The sequence below is a fragment of the Panthera tigris genome, chromosome A1, assembly GCF_018350195.1.
Source record: "Panthera tigris isolate Pti1 chromosome A1, P.tigris_Pti1_mat1.1, whole genome shotgun sequence".
Classification (NCBI taxonomy): Eukaryota; Metazoa; Chordata; class Mammalia; order Carnivora; family Felidae; genus Panthera; species Panthera tigris.
In genome coordinates, this window is record NC_056660.1 from 188,562,960 (window position 1) to 188,588,300 (window position 25,341).

Consider the following 25,341-nt stretch of genomic DNA (forward strand, 5'->3'; position numbering starts at 1 on the left):
AAATTATTGACTGCTTCCTAATGAGTGCTTCCAGACATTGTGCTCAATGCTATACATGCATTATCTCATTTAATTTTCTCAATACTCAAAACACATGTGCTATTGTTAACCCTGTTTTATAGATGGAGAAACTTAAAATAAAAAAAAAATTATAGTGGTTTTCACAAGAACTCTAGGCTTGTAAAAGACAGAGTTGATATTCCTCTAGGCCTTTCTGATTCCCTTGTGCCCTTAGCTAAGCCCCTGCAAAGTTTCCTTCATAGAATAAGCACTCTATAAGGAGGTTGCTATTGTATTTTCAGTGAGGACCACTGAGTGTATTCTCTTTGGAATATAATGCTTCTGGGGATAACCATTCAAGGAAGAACATTTTCATCTTACTTTTTATGTAATTTTTCCCTTCCTTATATTTTCCACAAGAAGCAATCTGCTATTGGCCCCTTTCTCCTCAAACAATTCACAATTGAAGTAGCTACACTATGACCTCACTTCTATTCTGAAAGATCATTTCTTTTATTAGCCACGTCTCTTCCTGGTACTTGTAGGCTCTCCTTGATGCCCTAAAAAGTTAAGTCACTATTCACTAGCTCTTGCTGCTGGCGGCATACCATTCACTGCACCTACTTGGTCAGAGAGCCATACCTAACCCAGGTCACCTGTTCTCTAATCCGTGAAATTTCAAGCTTCACACCCCATTTCTCTCAAAAAAGATCTTTAGTGACAATTTTTTTTAAAAAAATAATTACTTTCAATTTATATATGATAAAAGACACTCTTTGTGGTGTACAGTTCTGAATTTTAACAAATCCACACAGTTGTATAGCCACTATAACAATCAAGATAAAAGCACTTCCATCCTCCCCCCATAAATTATCTCATGCTATCCAATTATTGTCACCCACCGTAACTCCTAAATCCTGCTGATAGCTGATTATTCGCTGTCCCTATTAATTTGTCTTCTTCTATAATTTCATATAAAATGCAATAGTACAGTGTGTATCCCTTCAAATCTTCTTTCACTCAGCATAATGCGCTTGAAATTCGTCGGCGTTTAGTCCACTCTTTTTTTACTGATGAGTAATATTCCATTGCATAGATGTTCCATAGATTGTTGTTTTTTTTTTTTTTTTTTCAGGCAACAGACAGCTTTAATGATTTCTACTACCACTGTGTACTGTGGATTGGTAAGATCCACTTTATTTTCCGAATTGAGGCTGCCTACTATTCCTGCCAATTCTTTGATAACTTCTTCTCTATTCATGTGGATGTTATTTCGAGATTTATATACAATCTGAAATGTCCCTTTGTTTGGAGCTTTAAACCAGGGTTCCAAAAATGTTTCTGCATATTTTTTCATGTCTTCTAAGAAAGCCTTGCATGTGCCCGAAATAGGTAACATTCGTAGAATAACCCGAGTCTTCTTCTTCTTGGTTTTATACTTATCCTGAAGAATATGATGTACCAATTTCTCAGGTTCTATCCCAAGTGTCCTGATGAAGACTACGTTATTTGCTCCACTCTCCACTGATTGGAATCTTCTTAGCTTCATCTCCATAGATGCTTTAATGTCATCTTTGAAGCATCATTTGAAGCATCATTGAAGAAAAATGCTTCTTTCTTCAAATGAAAGATGCTTCTTTCTTCAAGGCAGCCTCCACATCATCATCTTCTCCCTCACTTCCAGAGGGCTGCTGATCTTTGTCTGTAAACTTTTCCGGCCCGTACACGTCGTCGCCGTATTCGTTGAGCAGACTGTAGGCCTCCTCCACGCACTTGCGCTCGTTCGTGTCGCAGGTAATGAGAATGCCCTGTAGCCCAGGTTCCAGCTGCGGTGGCCCACCGCCGTCGCAGCGCCGCGCCCGCTTGGCCTGCACATACCAAGCTTTCCCTTTGCGCTTTCCACCGCTAGACTGAGGAGGCTGCTGGACGGGGGCCGCCACGGTGCGTGAGAACCAAGGCTAGCGAGAAACAGCTTTCTCCTCTATTCCCGGCTTCCTCACCTCTCGATGTTCCATAGATTGTTAATCCATTTGACAGTTGAGGGGCATTTGGATTATTTCTAGTTTTGAGGACTATGAATAAAACTGGTATAAAACTTTGTGTAATGTATTTTTGAAAACACAGATTTTGTTTCACTCATGTAAATACCTAGGAACAGAATTGCTGGGTTATATAGTAAGTTTAACTTTATGAGAAACTACCGAACTATTTTCCAAAGTGACTGTAACATGTGCATTTGTGCTAGGAACGTATGAGAGTTCCAGTTGTTTCACATCCTTGTCAGCACTTGATATTATCAAGGTTGTTTGTTCATTTCTTTGTTCTTAGCTGTTTGTTTCTTTGTAACATCTAATAGATGTGTGGCGGTATCTCATCATGGCTCTAAAACAATTCTCAGCTAACTAATGTTGAGTATCTTTTCATATGCTTATTTGCTGTCCAAATATCGTTTCTGGTAAAGTGTCTCTCAAATCTTCTATACATTGTTTTTTTTGGAGAGAGAGAGAGAGAGAGAGAGAGAGAGAGCACAAGCAGGAGAGAGGGGGCAGAGAGAGAGAGAGAGAGAGAGAGAGAGGGAGAGAGAATTTTAAGAAGGTCCCACACTTAGTGTGGAGCCCGAAACTAGATTCAATCCCAGGACCCTGGAATCATGACCTGAGCTGAAATCAAGAGTCAGACACTCAACCAACTAAGCCCTCCAGGTACTCCAAATCTTCTATACATTTAAAAAATTACACTGTGTCATTTGTTTAGTGATATTCTTATAATTTGAAGATTAATTCAATTTATGTTGATCTGCCTTTAAAATTTAAATATCCCAGAATTATAAGCTTCTATAATAATAATAATATATATAATAATAAGCTTCTATAGAGCACTGATAACTTAATATAAATTAGTTCCATACATTCATTTAAAAGACAAAAGCACCTAGACAAAAGCTCATTGTTCTAGAGACTGTGAATACAAAAATAAGCAAACTCAGTCAGCTTTCAAAGAGACTTGTTTAATCAGACTGCTATCCACACAGCCAAATAAGACCAACACTGTGGTAAAAGGGAACTTTATGGGCTTGAGTTGAGATTAGCATGACAATTTTAGAGCAGTATGCTCCCTACACCAACAGCATTAGAATTGCCCGGAAATTTGTTAGGAATCTACTGAATAGAAAGTCTGTGGAGGGACCATGTGTATTAAAAGTGTTCTAGTTTATTTTGATGTTCAAATTTGAGAGCCAGGAAAACTGCTGTAGATATCTAGAAGATGAGGTGAATGGTGAAAATTTTTGCTCAGGCTCAAGTTTTATATCCATATACCGTCTAGTAGTTTTCTTCTTCTGACTATAGTGTTTGACTCGAAAATTTGGTGGGTAAAAATCCCTCATGTACTTCACGGTTAGCATTATAGTCATCAGAGTTACTTGGTCCCGTGTGTTAACTCTGAATGCAGTCAGCTGGCCACTCTCAGAGAGGTGAGTTGTCTCCTCACTGCCCTCCGCCCTTTCTAGCTCTGGTCAACTGCAGCAAGAGGGGAAAAAAGCAGTGTATCTTGAGTGAACAAAAACATAGTAATAGGTCCAACCCAGTTTTAACAGATCAATAATCTTGCCACAACACTTCTTTCCTGATTCTAAGAATTTTTCTCTTTATATTTTTTGTGGTTGACATTGTTTCTTTTCTAGAAGATTTTTGAGCTGTTACTTCGAGGAGTTACTAATTCTTACCTTGTGCACACTGCTATAGAAAGGTTTCAAGGGAATAAATTTTTTTTCAGAAGAAAAAAGTAAGTCAGAGGCAAGTTATCTTTTTGAAACATTTAACCTAATTCCAGTTGTACTCATTCTCTACTATATAAATTTGCTATTTTCCCAAGTGACAAGTATCCACTCAACCTGTGCTATATGCAAAACTTCCAAAGTATATGCCAACCAAAATCTTGTATATAAATATTCATGGAAGCATTATACAAATAGTCAAAAAGTAATTTCACCAAATGATGAATGGATTAAAAAAAATGTAATGGGGCTCCTGGGTGGCTCAGTCAGTTGAGCATCTGACTTGGCTCAGGTCATGATCTCACAGCTTATGAGTTCGAGCCCCACGTTGGGCTCTGTGCTGACAGCTTGGAGCCTGGAGCCTGCTTTGGATTCTGTGTCTCCCTCTCTCTCTGCCCCTAACCCATTCACATTCCATCTCTGTCTCTCTCAAAAAAAAAAATAAACATTTAAATTTTTTTTTTAAAAAGATAACGTAACCATCTAATTAAATATTATTTGACCTAGAAAACTGATGAAGTACTGACACATGCTACAACGTGTATGAACCTTGAAAACATACTAAGTGAAGAAGCCAGATACAAAAGGTCACAGAGATATCGGTAGAGACAGAGAGCAGATTAGTGGTTGTCAGGATCCAGGGGAGAGGGGAACAAGGAGTGACCAGATTTTCTTTTCAGAATGATGAAAGTGAAAATGTTCTCAATTTAGATAGTGATGATGGCTGCACAACTCTATCGATGAATGTACTCAAAACCACTAAAGTATATAGTTTAAAAGGGTGAAATTTGGGGGTTTTGAATTATTACACCTCAATAAAATGTCCCAAAAAGAAAACAAAAGTTGAGGGGTTAAGTCTCCTCTATTGAACAATTTCTCAGTTTGGGTAAGTTTTGTGCAGTAGAGTGGGAGACTATGATGAGCCTTGAATGAAATGACCCTGTAGAGAGAACTGAACAGCCACACGATCAGACCTGCACTTATGATTTATTCTTAAAGTAGCAAGCCTTGTCAGGAAAATGGCTTACAGGTTGCAATGTGGGAGAAGGCCACTGAAGGAATTATACTGTCATTAGTATTTTAAATTAAGATACCATTCTTAAAATGTCCAAATTTTCTATGAGAATCTTAAAAAGTCACCTCCTTTTCACAATCCTCTGATGAAGTACATATAAAACCCTACTGTAGGGTAAAATCTTTCAGCCAATCTATCTATACTCATTAAACTACCATCCTGCTTATTATTGTTTCTTTATTATAATTTAATTGATCATCAGCTTTGATATTGTTAGCAACAAATACATTTTCAACAGGAATTTGCTTTCTAAATCACTCCTCTGGTGAAGGGACCATAAGAGACAACAGAGAGGGAAAACCTGGTGAAGGGTGAACAAACATATGTCCATGAGAAGTCACAGGGATAAAATATTGATAAAATATTAAAAGCATGAGAATGGGACCAGCTAGAAGTTTAATCTGAAATTGAAAGTATAACATATTTAAATTATGATTTAGAAGTAAAAACACAATCCAAAAGTTAAAAAATAGGACAATGGAGGGGCGCCTGGGTGGCTCAGTCAGTTAAGCCTCCAACTCTTCGATGTTCGGTTTTGGTTTGGGTCATGATCTCGTGATTTTGTGGATTTGAGCCCCACATCAGGCTCTGTGCTGACAGTGCAAAGCCTGCTTGGGATTCTCTCTCTCCCCCTCTCTATGCCCCTCCCCTGCTCATGCTGTCTCTGTCTCTCTCAAAATAAAAAAAAAAAAATTAAAAAAATAAAAACTAGGACAATGGATTTAAAAATTATGGCATGTCCATATGGAGATTATGAAGATATTAAAAATCAAACTTCATATTTAGTAACAGATAAATGACCATAAATTCCATTATAGTTTTAAAAAAGCTCAATTATTAATATAATGTGATCCCAAGTATGTATTTGTATATACATATATACAAAATCCTCACATATATAATTTTCATATATATGTATATAAATATATAGTTTTCAACACAAAGTACAGGTATACATATATAAACATATATTTTCTGTTATGAATGAAATAAAATATTATACACTTATATTTATAAAATATTATACATAAAATAATACTTTTATATGTATCAGTAAAATGCTCAGAAGGATGATTATGGGTCATTTTTATTCCTTTTATTACCAGTCATGGGGCTCTAGCATGATGGATACCCCAACAGGTTGGAAATTAGAGCATTAAAACGGCCCTTTGATGTAGCTCCTTTGGAAAATATGTTGGATGCTTCTTAAAAAGTTAAATGTGAGGAGCCCGGGTAGCTCAGTTAGTTGAGTGTCTGACTCGGATTTTTGCTTAGGTCGTGATCTCACAGTTGTGAGTTTGAGCTCCACACCAGGTGTGGAGCCTGCTTAAGATTCTCCCTCTCCCTTAGCCCATCCCCCACTCAAAAAAAAAAAAAGTTAAATGTAAATTTACCATATAACCCAGCAATTCCACTCATAGGTATCTGCCTGAAAGAAATGGAAACATGGCCACACAAAGACTTGCACTTAAATGTTCATAGCAGCGTTATTCATAATAGCTAAATGGAAACAACTCAAATGTCCATCAACAAAATATGGCATATCCATACAATGAAACACTATAAAAAGGAATGCATGATACATGCTACAAAACATTATTGTAACCAAAAGAAGCCAGACACAAAAGACCATATACTATAGGATTTTATTTATATGAAATGGGAATGGGAACAGAGATTAAATTTAAATGAGTATTATGGATCTTACTGAACAGATGAATGTGTTATGATAAGCACAACCCAGTAAACTTGATAAAAATCACTCAACCGTACACTTAAAATGGGTAAATTTTATAATATGTAAAGTACATTTCAATAAAAACTTTTAAAAATGGAAAAATTTTTTTAAAGATGAGCTTCAAATTAAGTTAGTAGACCTCAGCAGAGATCTACAAAATCACCTTTGGAAGACAGAATGACTCCCAGGCCAACAAGACTTGACTATAACCTGACAACATAGGAAGAAATCTACAGAAGGAATGTGTTATCGAAATGGAGGGTGGGCAGTTTTGGGACTACAGGTAAAGGGGAGAGATGGTCTTGACTTAGAGAGTATCATTGTGTTGGTGTTTCCATTACTCTTGTCATGAGGCGGGTAGGAGGAGAGGAAAGAGGTGGTACTGAAAAGAAAACTCAACTAAGAGTTAACTAAACAAGTCCCCAGGCACTGATCCCAGGCACCCAGTCCAAGAAAACATTTGTTGGCTAGCTTCTGCAGCCTCGCTGCAGGGTGACGATGTACTGATAGGTGAACACAAGTCTTCTAGACTGTGGCCTTGCTCTTATAACTCAACAAGCTTAAAATTCTGGGTACCATAGCTGTTACTATGAACCCAATTCATGTTAATTCATCCTTGTGAAAAACAGGCTTCTGAACCTATTAGGCAGAGAACCTGAGTGTGGAAGGTGGTGAGTTTCCCAGACTAGATGTCTTCCAGGAGAACTGGTCTGAGTGATTGGAGACCTCTTCAGTTTGTACCCTCTATCTTGATGTGTGTGCCTAGGCCAGAATGTAGTTGGCACAACCCATTGCAAGACAGTATAGCATATGATAAGAATGTAGACTTTGGAGTCAGACTGCCTTGGTTCAAAGCCTATGATACTCCTTAGTAGCTGTGTGACTTTGGAAAAGTTACTTAACTTCTCTGTTTCAATTTCTCATCTACAAAACAGACAAAAACAGTATCTTCTTCACGTGGTTGTTAAAATGATTAAATAAGATCATATACATAAAGCACTTAGCACAGAGCTTATCACCTGGTAAACACTGGAACATTTATTATTCTTCAATTGGCATTCTTTTCACACTTTTCTGTTTTTAATCAATTTTCTTATAATGAATATATATCATTTCAGTTTATAATCAGAAAATGACATTATCCAAAACACTTGAAATAAATGCAATTTCTGTTTAACCAGAAAAGAAAAAAGAGTAAAGAACAGAGATGGAGGAAGGAAGAGGAAAAGAAGGAAGCATTCAAAAATGCTAATGAGGAACATTTTAGAAGGACAGAATGTTGAAATCCAGGCCTTTCTGTGTAATACAAGCCATCTGGTGACTGCATCTGAACAAGCCTTACTGAGATTTTTCTTGAGAGTTCTTTTGCACTGTTCATTCCACACTTCATCTCAGTGGGCAAATGGGTGGATTTGCCCTGCACAGAACAGGGATAGTCAGCGGAATGAAGTGAGAAAGAATAATCCAGTGAAGAAAGTGAGATTGTTTAAGGTAAGAGGCAGCAAGGAGCCCTTCCCCACATTCCTCTCCAATCTCTCAGCATTGGAATCTAAGTCTGTGGTTTTGGACGAGGCTCACACACAATTCAAACCACAGATGCAGTTCCCTTCCCAAGTCCCAAAGGCTCCCAATCAGCCCTCGGCCTTGTGTAGGGAGCTGTTAAACCCCTACCCATGGTTTAATTAATTTTCTGAGAAAAGTGATTGGTTGACATGACAGCAGTAAACATCAAATTCCATTAATTAATGCTGAGACATCAGTGTCTGTGTTGTTCCTCAATTACACATTCAGATGCAGCCCCCTTGTGCTGGCATGAGTTTGGTGTTGAAGCCCCAGAAAGTCCCTCATAATGGAAGGGCCACCAAAGGTGGGGGGAGGGGCGGGGGGGAGGATGGCATGGGGCACTTACACCAAGATAATCAACTTGGAGAAATTCATACTCCAATGTGCACTCCCCAGAGAAAGGTTTTAGAGACCTAGATGAAAGGATTTAAATGGTTTTGGGTGAGGCATTTTCATTTTGCTGGTGGCCTGGAAGGGAACTATCAGCTTGATGAACACAGAGCTTCCCTTGGGTTCCAAGACACTCTCTTCACACAGGCTTTCCCAGCCTTCTTCCCTTGCCCCCTCCTCATTGTTCTCTTTCTCTCTCTCTCTCTCACACACACACTCCTTTTTTTTTCCCCTAACTACAGTCATCTTCAATTTCATGTTAATTCAGAAGAGAGTCAAAAGGGAACAAAAAGCAATCTTTGCTTCTTTCACTCAAGTAAAAACCCTAAAGGGACCATGACTCCCATAGAGGCACATGCCTTAGGGCCTGGAGACAAAGCAAAATGTTCTCATGAACACTCAGAGGTTAGATCCTAGAGATAAAGCAATGTGATTAAATCTTGATAGATTTTTGTTTTAAGAGCTGAAGGAGTTGGGGTTGGGGAGGGCGGTGCAGCTATTGTTTGCCTGGTTACAAAGAGTGCCCTTGGCAATCCCTGCTTAATCAGGATCTTGATGAGCGTATTTTCCCTCCTAGGACTAAGGCACCAAGGAAGAGTCTATTTGAAGCAGCCTCCGGCCCATTCCCATGTGGTTGCTCCATCCTTTGCCACTTCCCTGGACCCTGCCCTGAGAAACAGCTGTTTCATTATTCCAGCAATCTTATGAAAATTGTTTGTGACTCCAGTTTGAAGATTATGAAAATAAAACCTTAGCCCCACCCAGCCCCAGATTGCAACATGCAAAGATGATCATTGTTAAATGTCTTCCATACCTTTATAGGGAAGTATTATCCCCTTATTCATATATTAATAATCTTTTCCACTTTAAGAATAGAGAAACAAAGACCCAAAAAGTGAAGCTATTTGCCCAAGGTCACGTCCCAAATGAGTTACAGGTCCCTAATAGATACACAGTTTACAGAACCAGGAGGGAACAGAGTGAGATGGGCTGAAATGATAGCATACTTGCTGGATGCTTGGACTGAGCCTCAAGACTCCAGATTTTGAGACTGGTAGTGTTAAGACAGGGAGGATTATTATTATTTATCTCACATCACCATATTTCAAAAGATTGAAAAAAAAAGGTGGGTGCTCAAGACTGAAAAGTAGAGAGGTACACAGATAGAAATTAAATAGTAGAACTCACAATGGCAAGTTTCAAATTCAGATATCCTCTGGATAGAAAAAAATACAAAGAAAAGAAAAGGTTCAAATCTGACATAAAAGATTGAAATTAATGCCAAGGAAGAAGTCAAAATATTTAATTCTGTTCCCAGGTTCCATCACCACCTTGCACTGCAATCTTGATCATTTCAGTTAACCTCTCCGGTCCATATTTCATTCATTTGTTTAAAGATGCTCAGTTACCTGCTTCAGATTCTGTGTCTCCCCCTCTCTCTCTCTGCCCCTCCCCTGCTCATGCTCTCTCTCTCTCTCTGTCTGTCTCTCTCTCTTTTCCTCAAAAATAAATAAACATTACAAAAATAATTATAAAGGTGCTCAGTTATACCTGCTCTACTGTCAGGGTTGGTATGATTAAGAACCAAATGGTATTTGTCTAGCAGAAGCTTCCATACAAACTTCAAATGGACCCAGATGTGTGACAGCAGTTGGATGCCTATCACTTGGAGAATAATGGCTAATGTTAATAAGTTTTTGATTTGTCTCAGGCAATAAGTTACTTTGCAAACTATCCCCATTCAATCTTCAAATAATGTATGAATTAAAAACTAGCATTGCTTGGGGCACCTGGGTGGCTCAGTCAGTTAAGCCTCTGACTTCAGCGCAGGTCATGATCTCATGGTTTGTAAGTTAGAGCCCTGTGTGGGGCTCTGTGCTGACAGCTCAGAGCCTGGAGCCTGCTTCAGATTCTGTGTCTCCCTCTCTCTCTGCCCCTTCTCTGCTCTCTCTCTCTGCCCCTTCTCTGCGCTCTCTCTCTCTCTCTCTCTCTCTCAAAAATAAATAAACATTAAAAAAAATTCCAAGTTGGAGCACACTCGTTCAAAAGGAATAGAATTTCTAGTCATCAGAATGGTATCAGTGTCCCCTCTCAGACTGGAGCCTGCAGGCAAAGAGGGCAGGTGGAGGGGCTTGTTGGACAAGGCCAAACTTGGGGCAGACACAGCCCTGAAACAGCCCTCCTGCTCCACAAATCAGTGGCGGCTCCCTCCACTTAAGTTCATTCCAAACAAATCCATTAAAAGCATCATGTTAATGAATATTTTATATAGCTATGACATAGTGAGTCCCATTCAGAAGAGGCTCTTACTAAAGGCTGACACAATGAACAGCTAAAATAGCCAACTAATCATCAAGGCCAATAGAAATCTGGTCAGGGGACACAATAATTTTACACAAAGAAAAAAAATGAAAGTCATATACTCCCTTCTTGATGATTTAAGAATGCTTTTTAAAAAATTCTACCTACCATACTCAAATATTGCCATCCATCAGCAAAAGACACCTATTTAGATAATTAATTTGTTTTTCCTTGGCCTTCTCATAGTATCTGAGGAAAGTCAATGTAATATTTGTTTGTTTCTCTTGAATTAGGTCTCTTTCTGGATCCCTAGCAAACACACACACACACACACACACACACACACACACACACACACATACACACAAACACACAAACACACAAATACATAAACGTGTCTTAACCTATTTCCCCTAGAAATAGAAAGTGAAGGGAATCCTAAGTGACAAATGCAGTGGCCTCCCACATACTCTGCACTCCTCCAAGTCTTGCTTCTCTCCCAGGAAAACATGGCTCAAGGATTTTGGAGGAAAAAGAGGGCAGAACCTATAACAGAAAGCAAACCAGTGGCCTATGTGTAAAATACAACTTGCAGACGTGTTCTATTTGGTCTGCCAGTATTGGCTTGCCTACTGTTTTTAAGAAATTTGAATTCATTGTTAATATTTAAAAATCTGGAGATATCACAAGTGTTTCTGAATTCTGACTTCTCTTGAACAATTAGGAGATCTGGCATGATAGGATCTGCATTCCTGCATAGTGACAGCCAGCTGGAGCTGAGTCTTAGCTCACACAGGGGCCAGTCACCCCAGTTCCTAGACTTCATCATGTTTCCCTGTCAGAAAGACAGGATCAGTTGCCATTTGTCATTATCCTTTGAGTTTTTCTACTTTCCTTAGATTTGACCAGTACAACAGAAGACCCGTAGACCAGTGGAACAGAATATAGATCCCAGACAAAACCCATGCATATATAGTCAAGTGATTATTGAGAAGGACATCAGAAACACACAATGAGGAAAGGACAGTCTCTACAGTAAACAGTGTTGGGAAAACCAAATATCCACATGCAAAAGAAGGAAACTGGACCACTATCTTTCACCACTCACAAAAATTAACACGAAATTGGTAAAAACTGAAATGTAAGACCTGACACTATAAAACCCCAAGAAGAAAACATAGGGGGAAAGATCATTGACACTGGTCTTTTCAATTATTTCTTGGATAAGACAGTAAAATAAACTAAAAATAAATAAGTGAGATTACATTAAACTACAGAGCTTCTGCACAGCAGGGAACAATTAATAAATTGAAATGGCAACCTATGGAATGAGAGAAAATATTCACAAACCATGTATCTGATGTGGGCTTAATATCCAAAATATATAAGGAACTCACACAACTCAATAGCAAAATAGTTAATAATACAACTTAAAAATAGGGAAACTTTAGGCACTTTACCAAAGAAGATATACAAATGGACCATAAGTATATGATAAGATGCTCAACATCACTAATCATCAGGGCTCAAAACCATAATATCACCTAACATCTGTTAGAATGGCTATTAACAAAGACAAGAGATAACAAATGTTGGTAAGGATATAGAGAAAAAGTAACCCTTATACACTGTTGGTAGGAATGTAAAATGGTAGAACCACTATAGAAAACATTATGGCATTACCTCAAAAAATTAAAAATTGAACTACCATATGATCTAGCAATCTTACATCTGGGTGCATATCTAAAGGAATTGAAATCAGTGTCTCAAAGAAATATCTACACACCCATGTTCATTACAGCAATATTCATATATACAAGATACAGAAACAACCTAAGTGTCTGTCAAAAGATAAATGGATAAAGATGTGGTGTATACACACACACACACACACACACACACACACACACACACACACTAGAATAATATTCCTTGAGACAGAAGGAAACCCCTCCATTTGCAACAACATGGGTAGACCTTTGAGGCTATTATGTTAAGTGAGATAAATCAGAATCATAAAGACAAATACTTTATGTTACCACTTGTATGCCGAACCCCAGAAAGTTGAGCTTGCAAAAACAGAGTAGAATGGTGGTTACCAGGGGTTGTGGGTGGGAAAATTGAGGACACATTGTTTAAGGATATAAACTTTGGTCTAGTCAATAAATAAGTTCTATAGATCTAATGCACAGCATAGTGATTATAATAAATAATGCTGTATTATACACTTCAAAGTTGCTAAGAGATTAGATTGTAATTGTTCTCACCATAAAAACGAAATGACAATTATGTGATGTGATAGAGATGTTAGCTAATGCTATTATAATCATATCGCAGTGTATAAATGTATCAAACCAACATGTTATATACCTTATAGTTAAACAGTGTTATATGTCAATTATATCTCAATTAAAAATTTAGTTAATGAATTTAAAAACAAAAGGAAGTGAAATATTTTTCATACCCACATGTCTGTCTAAAGTGGGAAAATTAATGGCAAACTGGGATAGCCACATATTGGAAGAAAAATGGGAGAAAACTTAAAGCCTAATTCTTTGTAGGAGTGAAGACTATGCATTTGTGTTTGATATGCAAACAAAAAACAGGCTGGTTTAACTTAAGTTTCTCACTTGGCCCTTGTGGGCATTTGAGGTTGACATCGCTGCTGAAAGTCACTGAAAATCTTTGGAAATTGGTCTTTACCCTGATACTTTTCATTCATAGTTCCAAGTGCCCTCTTTAGTTCTTGGCACAGTTCCAGGCATATAGTGGGTGCCAAAAAATAAAATGTGTTATGAACTAAAATTATATTGCACTCTTTTCCCCCTCCCCATTTGATTTCTGTATACCAACTCCCCTTTACCACCACCACCATCCTCTCTTCTTGCGGGTTTAAGAATCCTTTTAGAGCCTTTTTTGTTCTAAAGCTTTATTTCAGGACCAATCATACCAAAAGGACCTGGTAAAGGAATCACATAGAGACTTTAGTGACTGTTTGATAGAGTATTCACTTGAGGACCAGCCAAACTTAAACTCAAATTCCAGCTTTACCATTCACTGTCTCAGTGTGGGTTTTCCAACAGCACAGACTGAGATGAGGATGTGTGTATTTATTGGAGAATGTGATCCTCCAAACGAGAGGCAGGGAACTGAACAGAGGAGGAAAAACCAATACAAGAAAGCACTAATTGCTGAAGGCAACTGCTTACTTCAAGCAGGACTTTCTGAGGAATCCTATGGAATATGTGTCAAAACTGTCAGCCAGGGATAAAAACCTTTTTATCCATTGGGTCCTGCCCCCATTGGTTGAGGGTTGCCCCATGATGTGTTACCATCCCCAAGCAACCAGAGGAAGCTGGAGAGAAGCTTTGGCTGGCATCAATGGCAAGGTCAAGAAGAAGTAAGGTGGTACACACAGGGTGTCCTCTGTAATGACTGCGGCCAACTACTTCATTTCTGAAAACCTCAGTTTCCCCTTCTAAAAAATAAGGTAACACTAGTGCTTCCCTTTTAAGAATGCAGGGAGACTATGATGAAATAATCCACATAAAGCTTAAAGCAAAATGCCAGCACATAATACATGCTAATGAATGGCTGTTTCTAATATAAACTCTTACCTCCAAGACTGAATACTATGGAAGGCCTTTATATGACAGACCTGCATCAACAGCCAATGAAACCAAACAATGATAGTTTCAATCTCAACATTCACTTAGTGAGGGATTGGAACTGACTGCTGCTAAGCCAATTCTATCCCATAAACATGTATTCTTTTGCCTTCGACCCTACCCCCACTACTATACATACTATACACACACACACACACACACGAGAGAGAGAGAGAGAGAGAGAAATGTGTTGCTACATTTAAAAATCAGAAAAATTTATATAAAATTCAGGTTTCCAGCTTACCCTTGAAAAATAGAAAGATCTGACCCCACTGAGCTAGCAGCATTCCCACTGTCAGCTGGAGCTGAGTGGTGGTGACCCTTTCAAATGGGGCATGTTTTCTCCAATTTGCCACTCTCCTCTCCAAGTCCATTTCACTCATTCACTGCTGCCCCCATGGACATTTGCGTTTGAAACTCCTGGGCTGATACTTAACCTAGAAAGGCAGGGTTCCTGGAAACCCTGCCAGGACCCAGGGAGGAAAAATGCCGGAAACGACAAGGCTTTTGTTTTTCAGTGAGACAGCTGAAGAGCCACCCCTAAGGCTGTAGAACTCAATGTCCTGTGATGGAGAGCTAAGTGAATCCTGCTGAGGTGAGAGTGTGTGGTTCCAGCAAGTCTGGCTATTACCAACCTGAAGCTGAGGTCACCCCAGCTGCTCCCGGCGCCTGCAACTCTGTTTATTTCATTCTGGTTCATACCAGAGATTTATTTTTATGAACAGTGAACATTTTTTGCAACATTCCCTCATTTAACCTTCATTATCAAAGTCTCTGCCCAAAGCCCATATAAGCACCATTATTGCCCATATAACATTTTCTAACATAAACCATTTAAGGCATTTTTTCCCATTTTTATTTATTTCTCTTCCGTTACATTTCATTTGAAATGTGCATGGGGGAGAATGTGTCTTGTTTTTATGTTGTCTCATATAGACCATAAGCCCTAATGGTGGGGGCTGCCTATTTTGGAGGTTAATAAGCAATGGGGACATTCATCATATGGAACAAACAACCAGGATATGCTGGCCTCTTAAAAAAAGTACTAGAAGGGAGTTTTGTGTTACTAAGGAAATTGAAAGGAAAATAAACCAGCTTTCTTTGTCTCTTCTGAAAGACATGAAAAGAAGAAACATGGTGGCTCCAAAAAAGGAAGCCAAGAAGATTAAAAGCAGTGTTGTATATACTATTACTCCTCAAATCACCCATTAATATGCAAATATTATGGGGAAAGTGATAGTATGTATATCCCTGTGTCTCCAGTCCCTGGCCAGGGTCTGGTGCAAAGTGGGTAATTTAACAAAAGTTTGTACTTGACTCTAAGAAACTCAACTCAACTGACTTAAGCAAAAATGGTGACATACTGACTTACATAGTTGAAAAGTTCAAGATCTTTAGACACATCTGTATGCAAAAACTAAGTGTCTTCATGTTTCAGCCCCTGTCCCTCACTTCCTCTAAACATTCATTCTGCCTTCCCCTCTATTGATTTTACCATAAGCAGACTGTCTTCTGTTGATAGTCAGCTGTTCGTCAAGAAACTTTATGCTTTTATTCCTACAAGCTCAGTAACTCTAATAATAAGGAAGAGAGAGAAGAAAGAAAGAAAGAAAAGAAAGAAAGAAAGAAAGAAAGAAAGAAAAAGAAAGAAAGAAAGAAAGAAAGGGAGAAAGAAAAAGAAAGAAAGGGAGGGGGAGGGAGGGGGAGGGATGGGGATGGGGATGGAGTGAGGGAGAGAGGAAAGAGAGAAAGGAGAAGAAGGGAGGGAAGAGAGGGAGAAAAATCAAAGAAGGGAGGGGGGTGAAGGAAAGCAAGAAGGAAGAATAAAAGGAAATAAGAAGAGGGAAAGAACAAGCCTCTCTTTCCCAGCAGCTCCATCAGTTTGGATCTCTGAGCAAATCACTATGGTCAGAGGTAACAACTACATGGATCAAAAGTCCTATCTTAGGGAACCTGGGCAGCTCCTTGGGTTAAGCAACTAAGTCTTGATTTCCACTCAGGTGGTGAGATTAAGCCCTGAGTTGGGCTTTGGGCTGAGCATAGATCCTGCTTAAGATTCTCTCTCTCTCTCTCTCTCTCTCTCTCTCTCTCTCTCTGGACCTGCCCGGCTTGCTTGCCCTTGTGTTTACATGCACATGCACGTGCACGTGTGTGCACTCACACTCCCATGCTCTCTCGCGTGCTCTCTCTCTCTAAAAAAACAAAACAAAACAGAGATTGGCCAAGGTAGAATGCCTGCTGGGTGGGCATCAACAGTAAAGATCCACCACAAAAGGCATGGATGGCACTGTTGCATGAAGACAACCATGGGGAACCCTGCACACTCTCTTCCAGCTCTGGAGTAACCAGTGAGGAAGTCTTACAAATTCAATTTAATTCACTGCCATGAGCATGTACTGAATCTTACTATGTGCTAGTGCCAAGACATGAGAAAGCAAAGCTGAAAAGCTATTGACAATGTTCAACAAATCAGCTAACTGGTAGGAGTCACAGCTACAAAAACAAATCACTAGGAAACCTCGTGCTAGAAAAAAAGGAGTAGAAGTTAACATGCAAGGTGCGGAGGTTTAACTTTGAATTCCCCTAGAAGCAAGGGTTAGGATCCCCTAATCCCGTGGTTAGGATCGAGTGGAAATGACAGGTATTTGGAAGGCAGTCTAGGAAGCAGGGCTAGAGTAATGGGGAAATGACCTGTGAAAGGAAAGATGCCGGTAAGGGAGGAAGTGTTCTACTATAATTATTTATAGATTATTTATAGATAATATGTATAATTATTTATACATATTATATATATTTATAATATATATTATATATATTTTATAGTTACCACCTATTATTTGATATTACATATTATATCCTATAGGTGGTAACTATACAAGTTACCACTGTGAGCAAATAGAACTTAATCTGTTGGGAACCCTGGGGGCCAGTATAGAACACATGCCTCAATTATTTAGCAGGCAAGAGGGAGACTGATGGTGAAAAAATTGGGGTACTTATTTATGAATTCCTGTCTATCGCTGACAAAAGGCTGCTGGAGTATGGGGCAGTAATTCCCCAGGCATTTCTGGCTTGTCATATGTGTGGACAGAGTGGGCTTCAAAGACCAGAGAAAGCCCTAGGCAAAGAGATGCATCCCTGGTCAGTGTTCAGGCCGACTGCACTGAAATGGTAAGTCCTGAAGGTTATCAGTATGGCAGTGGCAATATCTGATCTGTAGGTAAAAATCATTTTGCTGCTCTTTCTAAAATAAGGAAACTGAACCAGAAAATCCCTGAGGGCCTAACCAACTCTGAAATCCTAAGATACAAGGGTTAGTCTAACAACCTTATATTTTATACTTCCCTGTCAGCATGTCTCAGGCTGGTTTTAAAACAATCTAAAAATGCATGGGAAATGGGTGGGTTGATGGGAGGTAGAGGCAGCTGAGACACTGATAAAGCTAATAACTTTGTGGTCACAAAGTCCAGGACTTCACATAAAAGCATATTCATCAAAATAGCCTAACTTGCTTGGAAAGGCTCTGCTAACATTCAACATTGTGATCTGGCCCCTGCAAGGTAGGATCACAGATTACAGGCCATCATAAGAGGACCCTCGAAGTTGTAGATTCATAGAGAAAATAATTTGAGATCAAAGTGTGGTTATGAACCCCTGGTTCTTCAGACTCCTGACTAAGTGCTCTCCCCTCTGCATGGTCACAGACAAGAACCAACAGGCAGATGTAGCAAACAAGGCTTTATAAAGGAAATTGACTCTTTTTCTATATGCAGGGTCTTAGTTTTCTATGACCCTCACACTTCCAAAGCTTGCTCCTAACTCAGAGAGGTTGGTAATATTTGCTTATTATTTTTAGCATTTCTTATTCTTGGAAGTGTTTTAGTAGCTGTTATGGAGACAGGGCCACACAACACTTTTGCAACAGGTCTGTGGCTCTGTGGTTTCCCATTCCAACAAAACCCTGTTTCCCAGAAATCTGCCTGTAAAACCCAAACCCCTGTGAACCCACACTGGGCCCTGTACTGGAGCATGTGAGTTCCAAGGGACAGGTTTATCTTCTTCTCATTTCTTAAGATGTGTTCTGGTAAATTAGATCTCTTCTCTATTTTTTCCCTCCTTTTCTTTTTCCATTCCATAGAACATCACTATTGTTGCTTCTAAATGAAGCTTAAGAATTGCATTTGATTGCAAAGGATGGAGCATTTAAAGTGGTAAGTCTGGGGATGGAAAAATGAAAATCATATAATCCAATAATAAACCATGACAATGGAGGGGAAACTCTTCCCGAAGCACTTTTGACGATAAACGTCTCTAAATGCCTATGTGCTCAACTCAGAAAGAATCTCATTTCTCTCTTGGTCAAGCACAGGACCAAACTCCTTATAATTAATGTCCTTAGTATGCACACAATAAATACTGGATAGCTTGTAGTTGTTTTCCTTCCTCCAGTTGGGTAATTTTCTTAAAAAGGGACTTAATTTAGCAGATTTGGGGAGTGATTTGAGCATTGCTGAGCACTGTATGTTTTCTTGGGAATGGAGAAAGGACACCCTTTTCTCCTAGGGAAAATGCTATTAGTGTTCCTGTTTTACCACTTAGGAAATTGATCATATCTTCCTCTTTTCTTATGTCCTATGGAAAAACTACTAAAAACTGTAACTCTAAATATTACTTCTGCTACTATTGCTCCTATAATGAGTATTAATAATGCATCAATGGACTTAGTTTAATTTCACTATTTAATAAGTATTATTACACACCTGAAGTTGAAAATAGTGTTAGATGTTACTGGTAAAAATAAGAAAAACAAGAAATTACATTCAAATATATCCAAACAGTGTAAGGGCACAAGATAGTACCTTGGGAGAAGTTGTATGCAGTGAGCTTCCTTAGGCAAAATACTATTGTTGCTCAATGTTATATCTAGAAGGAAAAACAGAGAAAATAAATACTGTGGCATACTTAACTGAATTCTTATCCAATCTGGACATGTTGTTAAGACTAAAATGTATGAATAAAACTCTTAGTGAACCTCAGAAGAAAAGTGGCACACATGTATCAAACCTCTTTGTTAATAGAGGTTCATAAGAAAGAGATGCTTTTAAAAAAAGAAACAATAGGGGAATCTGGGTGGCTCAGTCAGTTGAGTGTCCTACTTGGGCTCAGGTCATGATCTCACGGTTTGTGAGTTCAAGCCCCAAGTTGGGCTCTGTGCTGACAGCTTGGAGCCTGGAGCCTGGAGCCTGCTTCGGATTTTGTGTCTCCTCCTCTCTCTCTCTCTCTGACCTTCCCATGCTCATGCTCTGTCTCTCTCTGTGTCTTAATAATAAATAAACATTAAAAAAAAAGAAACAATAATAAAATTTGAACTTTTTTCTTTGCTTTCTTTTAATTAGGAATAAGGGCTAATTTTGTGATATTTCATGCCTACAGTGCAAATAAACTATATAAAACAAATAGGTATACACACACACACACACACACACACATACACACACACACACACACATTTTCCAGAACTTAAGACATTGATGCTTTCCTGATTCGTATCTTAGACACTGTAATGCCATTAATTTGACTATATGAAATACAAAAATTTCTTCATGTTAAATGCATCATTTTCATGACATGTAAAGAGTTTTTACAAACCACTAAGAATAAGCTTAATAAACAACACAAGAATAACAATGAAGCAATTTAGCATAAATAGCACACAACTCAATAAAAAATGGGCAGAAGATTAAGAACAAAAGTCCACAGTAAAAGAAATACTTTGCTCAACTTTAGTTGTATCAAACAGTAAGACACTATTTCGGCCTATCAGTTAAAATTTGGATGACACTATCAAGGAACATATATTCTATTGGCCCCAGATCACAATAAACATTGGAGACAGCTCAAATGTTAGTCTCAATGCTCTTCATAAAGAGTACAATTGTTTTTCCTCTTTATTCTTCTTTTATCCCCAGGCTATGATTTTTCTCACTTTGGCCTCTTCATATTTTCCCTCCAGCAACAATGTTGGCTGTGTCTACACAGAATACCTAGTTGAATCAAAATATTTTTTAGATTGTGTATATAACATCAGAGAAGAAAAGACTCCATGAGTCCCTATGTTGAGAAAGTTAAAACCAGCAGTCTCATGATGGTACTCATTATTAAACCTTTATGTTTTAAATACAGTATTTCCACAGTTATCAAAATTCTTTGAAAAGAGCTGTCCAGATGAGATTGGCAAAACTATCTTTTGCTTCTAAACACCAGTCAACAGGGGAAGAAAAAGAGAAGAGAGAGTCCACTTAAATTTTTATTTTTTTTATGGGCACTTGGGTGGCTCAGTCGGTTGAGCATCCAACTTTGGCTCATGATCTCACAGTTCGTGGGTTTGAGCCCCGTGTCAGGCTCTGCGCTGACAGCTCAGAGCCTGGAGCCTACTTTGGATTTTGTGTCTTCCTCCCTCTCTGCCCTTCCCCTGTTGGCACTCTGTCTCTCAACAATAATTAAATGTTAAAATAAATAAATAATTAATTTTTATTTTTTATTTTTTAAAAAAAGCTTATGTCTCAATTTTTTATCAAACTTAACTTTCTTTTAATTTAATGTAAAGTTTTAAATATAAATAATAGTTCTCTGGCACAAAAACAGACATTCAAATCAATGGAACAGAATAGAGAACCCAGAAATGGACCCACAAATGTATGGCCAACTAATCTTTGACAAAGCAGGAAAGAATATCCAATGGAATAAAGACAGTCTCTTCAGCAAGTGGTGCTGGGAAAACTGGACAGCGACATGAAGAAGAATGAACCTAGACCACTTTCTTACACCATGCACACAAATAAACTCAAAATGGATGAAAGACCTCAATGTCAGACAGGAAGCCATCAAAATACTCAAGGATAAAGCAGACAAAAACCTCTTTGACCTTGGCTACAGCAACTTCTTACTAAACATGTCTCTGGAGGCAAGGAAAACAAAAGCAAAAATGAACTATTGGGACCTCATCAAAATAAAAACTTCTGCACAGCAAAGGAAACAATCAGCAGAACTAAAAGGCAACCGATGGAATGGGAGAAGATATTTGCAAATGACATATCAGGTAAAGGATTAGTATCCAAAATCTATAAAGAAATAATCAAACTCAACACCCAAAAGACAAATCATCCAGTGAAGAAATGGGCAAAAGACATGAATAGACACTTCTCTAAAGAAGACATCCAGATGGCCAACTGACACATGAAAAAATGCTCAACATCACTCATCAGGGAAATAGAAATCAAAACCACATTGAGATACCACCTCACACCTGTCACAATGGCTAACATTAAAAACTCAGGCAACAACAGATGTTGGTGCAGATGCAGAGAGAGAAGATCTCTTTTTCACTGCTGGTGGGAATGCAAGCTGGTGCAGCCACTCTGGAAAACAGTATGGAGGTTCCTCAGAAAATTAAAAATAGAACTACCCTACAACCCAGCAATTGCACTACTGGGTATTTATCCAAGGGATACAGGTATGATGTTTCAAAGGGGCACATGCACCACAATGTTTACAGCAGCATTATCAACAATAGCCAAAGTATGGAAAGAGCCCAAATGTCCATTGATGGATGAATGGATAAAGAAGATGTGATCTTTTTGATTACTCGGCAATCAAAAAGAATGAAATCTTCTCATTTGCAACTACGTGGATAGAACTAGAGGACATCATGCTAAGCGAAATTGGTCAGTCAGAGAAAGACAACTATCATATGACTTCACTCATATGAGGACTTTAAAGCACAGAACAGATGACACAAGGAAAGGGAAGCAAAAATAATATAAAAACAGGGAGGGGGACAAAACATCAGAGATTCTTAAATATAGAGAACAAACAGAGGGTTACTGGAAGGTTTGTGGGGGGGTTGTTAAATGGGTAAGGGGCATTAAGGAATCTACTCTTGAAATCATTGTTGCACTATATGCTAACTAACTTGGATATAAATTAAAAATAAATACATAAATACATAAATAAGTAAATAATAATTCTCCATAATAGTCCTTTACATAACTTACCACATTTAATTCTCATAATAATACTATGAAATAGTGTTTACTATTCTCAGTGCACGGATGAAAAAGCTGATGTTTCAAGATTAAAGAATTTGTCCAAAATCACATCACTAGTAAGTGGCACAGCTTTGATTCAAATCCAGGCATTCTCTATCTGAAATCTGGATTCTTGAACACTGCTATTCCATCTATAAACTATTGCTGCATCTAGAAAATAATTTTGTTTACCCTCATGCTGTGGATCAGGATGCATTTCTGTAGAGATGCATTTTCTTTCCTAGACTCTACTACTCCTTTGGGTGAGACTGGTATTCAGTGATGTCTAGAGAGGGCAAAGGGCATCTGCTCTGTGCTTTCCTCACCTCTAAGTTCTCCCAGTAGACCAGCTCCAAATGCTTCTCTTGGTTGGATGTGCTCCAAAATGTTCTCTTTCATCCCTGCTTTATAATGCTAATAAGCCTGAATCATCAAGAAAAATTCCCTGTTTAAAAAAAAAAAAAAAGTTGACTGGTCCAGTGGTGCATCAGAGGTTTGGCTAAGACCACAGGGAAAGAACCAAAAGTCTGCCATGTGCCATGACCTCTTCACATATATTTTCTACCTGGCCTAAGAATATACAATAAAACAAATGGGAAAAAAATTTCAGAGAGAGAGATTTCAGCTCCATCTGCACTAAGCTTATCAACAATTGTAGTTTCCTCAGGAAAGAAGTGAGATCACTTGTCACTGCAAGTATGCAAGCAGAGGATGAATAACCACTTGACAGAAATGTGAAGGGGATTCAAAACTCAGATGAAGAATTAAACTAGTTTGGAAGTTTTCAACTTTGCTTTCTGATACATTTCTATAGCCATAATCATGTTTATGGTATATCACATGTAATTTGACACTACTAATATAGAATAATATTTTTGATTTATTTTTTAAATATATAAATTAAAGTGGTTCAGTGTCCGTTTCTTGGTAACAAGCAATAGAAACTATTGGACAGATATGGAATAGCTAAGAGAATTGAAAGAAAAGAATTGCGCATACCCACAAACCAAATTATCTTTTTAGTGAGTAAACTTGACTCACCTGCATCAATGGGAGATTCTTATCCTTATCTATACTATTCTTCCTTTTATTGTAACAGAATGGAAGTTGAGAACCAGTATATGCTGGCCTTTAAGATTTCCTTCAAACCTTAGACACTATGATTCTGTAATTCTAAAGGGCAGGAGAACAATAGCATAAAGCAGAACTTTTCCAGCCTCAGATCCAAATTGGGTTGTTTGAGGGCACAATTAACTGGTCATGTTGCTAAGGCTCAGTCTCTGCAAATTATGGCACTAGAAAGGTAGGCTAGCACCTTTGGTTCTGATAGAGTTGCAAGGGATAAAACAATAGAGCTACTTTACTTCTAGAAGAAGTTAGCCCACCTGTGTGAGACTGAAGCAGTGAAATCCAGAGAGAGAAAGAGAGAGAGAGACCATTTCCCTAGCACTGATAGATGGGGATGGAGTATGGACCTATCTGAGGAAATGATCTTAACCAAGTATGAGGTATGTGTATATGTGTTTTGGAGAAAGGGGAAGGAGATCTAGACAAACTTCATAAAATGAAGTGACTGCCAGTGTCCTGGGTTCAGTGCCACATGGAATTACTATGATGTCTGGGGCTTGGGGCACAGGCATATTTACTGTATCATTGGCACCAGTGTCTGAGGTATAGGCATGTGCAAACCACCCACAGAACTAGGATCTAGGTCTTTGGGACTCACCATGGTGACCACTTGAGAGTGGAGGGGAGACAGGACGCAACAATGGGTATGGGCCCAGGGATGATAGGGGGTACCACTAGCCTGGACCCAGCCCAACCCCCTGGATATGGTAGGTTCCAGTGCCAACTCAGGCCCCAGAGGGCAGGGTGCAGAGAAGCAGCAGCACAGCTCTGGTGATGGTGGGTCACATCTGTAACTCAGGACCCATGGGGAAGAGTATAGAGCACTAGCTGCACAGTCTCAGTGGTGGAGGGTTATTAGGACCCAAGAGGCAGCGAGTGGAAGGCAGTGGCATCCCTAATTCTAAAAATGGCAGGTACTATGGTACCCCAATCAAGAAGAGCAGAGCAGAGCACAGCAACAACTTGGGCCATTTGGTTAGGTCTCAGCATAGGAACACCTCCAGCCCCAGGAAGGAGATGCAGTGGTAGGGACTCCAGGTGGCTCCATCAGTTGAGTTCAGTGAAGATTGTAGGGTTCTCAGTAGCACAGGTTACAGATGTCCCTCTAAGGGCATCTTGGCACTGAGCTGCTCCAGACGGGGACTCAGGGTGATGCAGGTTAAGTACTTCACATACTCTGAAATTTCACAAGATGGGATGTCAGCAAGATGGTACACCAGGAGGTTCAAACACTTGTCTTTCCCATGAAAACAACTAAAACAAAAGATAGCTAGAAACTGATGAAAATAGCTCTAGGAGAACTTTGAACTATAGTGAAGAAGCAGCAGAAACTGAAGAGTATGAAAACCGAGTGTTGTGGCACAGAGAAGTGTAGGAAGTACTTACCTGCATCACCCCAAGTCCCCATCTGGAGCAGCTCAGTGCCAAGATTCCCTCAGAAGCAATTCACCTTATGGTGAATTTTTAACTATCAATTATACCTCTATAGATGTGGAAGAAATATATATATATGTTCTTTAGGTAGAAAGGCATATCAGAGTACAACCTGGACATACACAAAGAAATGGTGAATACTGGAAATGGAATAAGTGAAGGTAAAATCAAATTCATTCTTT

General features: G+C 38.8%; 1 protein-coding gene across 1 annotated transcript; it reads right to left on the bottom strand.

Annotated features, from left to right (window-relative positions):
- Nucleotides 1-1,051: 1,051 nt before the first annotated feature.
- Nucleotides 1,052-25,117, bottom strand: LOC102953765 (THUMP domain-containing protein 1-like). The gene is made up of 3 exons (XM_042956806.1): nt 25,112-25,117; nt 1,630-1,958; nt 1,052-1,571 (listed from the first exon to the last, which is right to left on the bottom strand). Exons 1-3 carry the CDS (start codon nt 25,115-25,117, stop codon nt 1,052-1,054), a joined length of 855 nt encoding a protein of 284 aa, XP_042812740.1.
- Nucleotides 25,118-25,341: the final 224 nt, after the last annotated feature.

Coding starts and splice junctions, on each gene's coding strand:
- LOC102953765 (XM_042956806.1), bottom strand. Junction 1,572..1,629: donor GCCTTGAAGAAAGAAGCATC/TTTCATTTGAAG, acceptor ATGCTTCAAAGA/TGACATTAAAGCATCTATGG.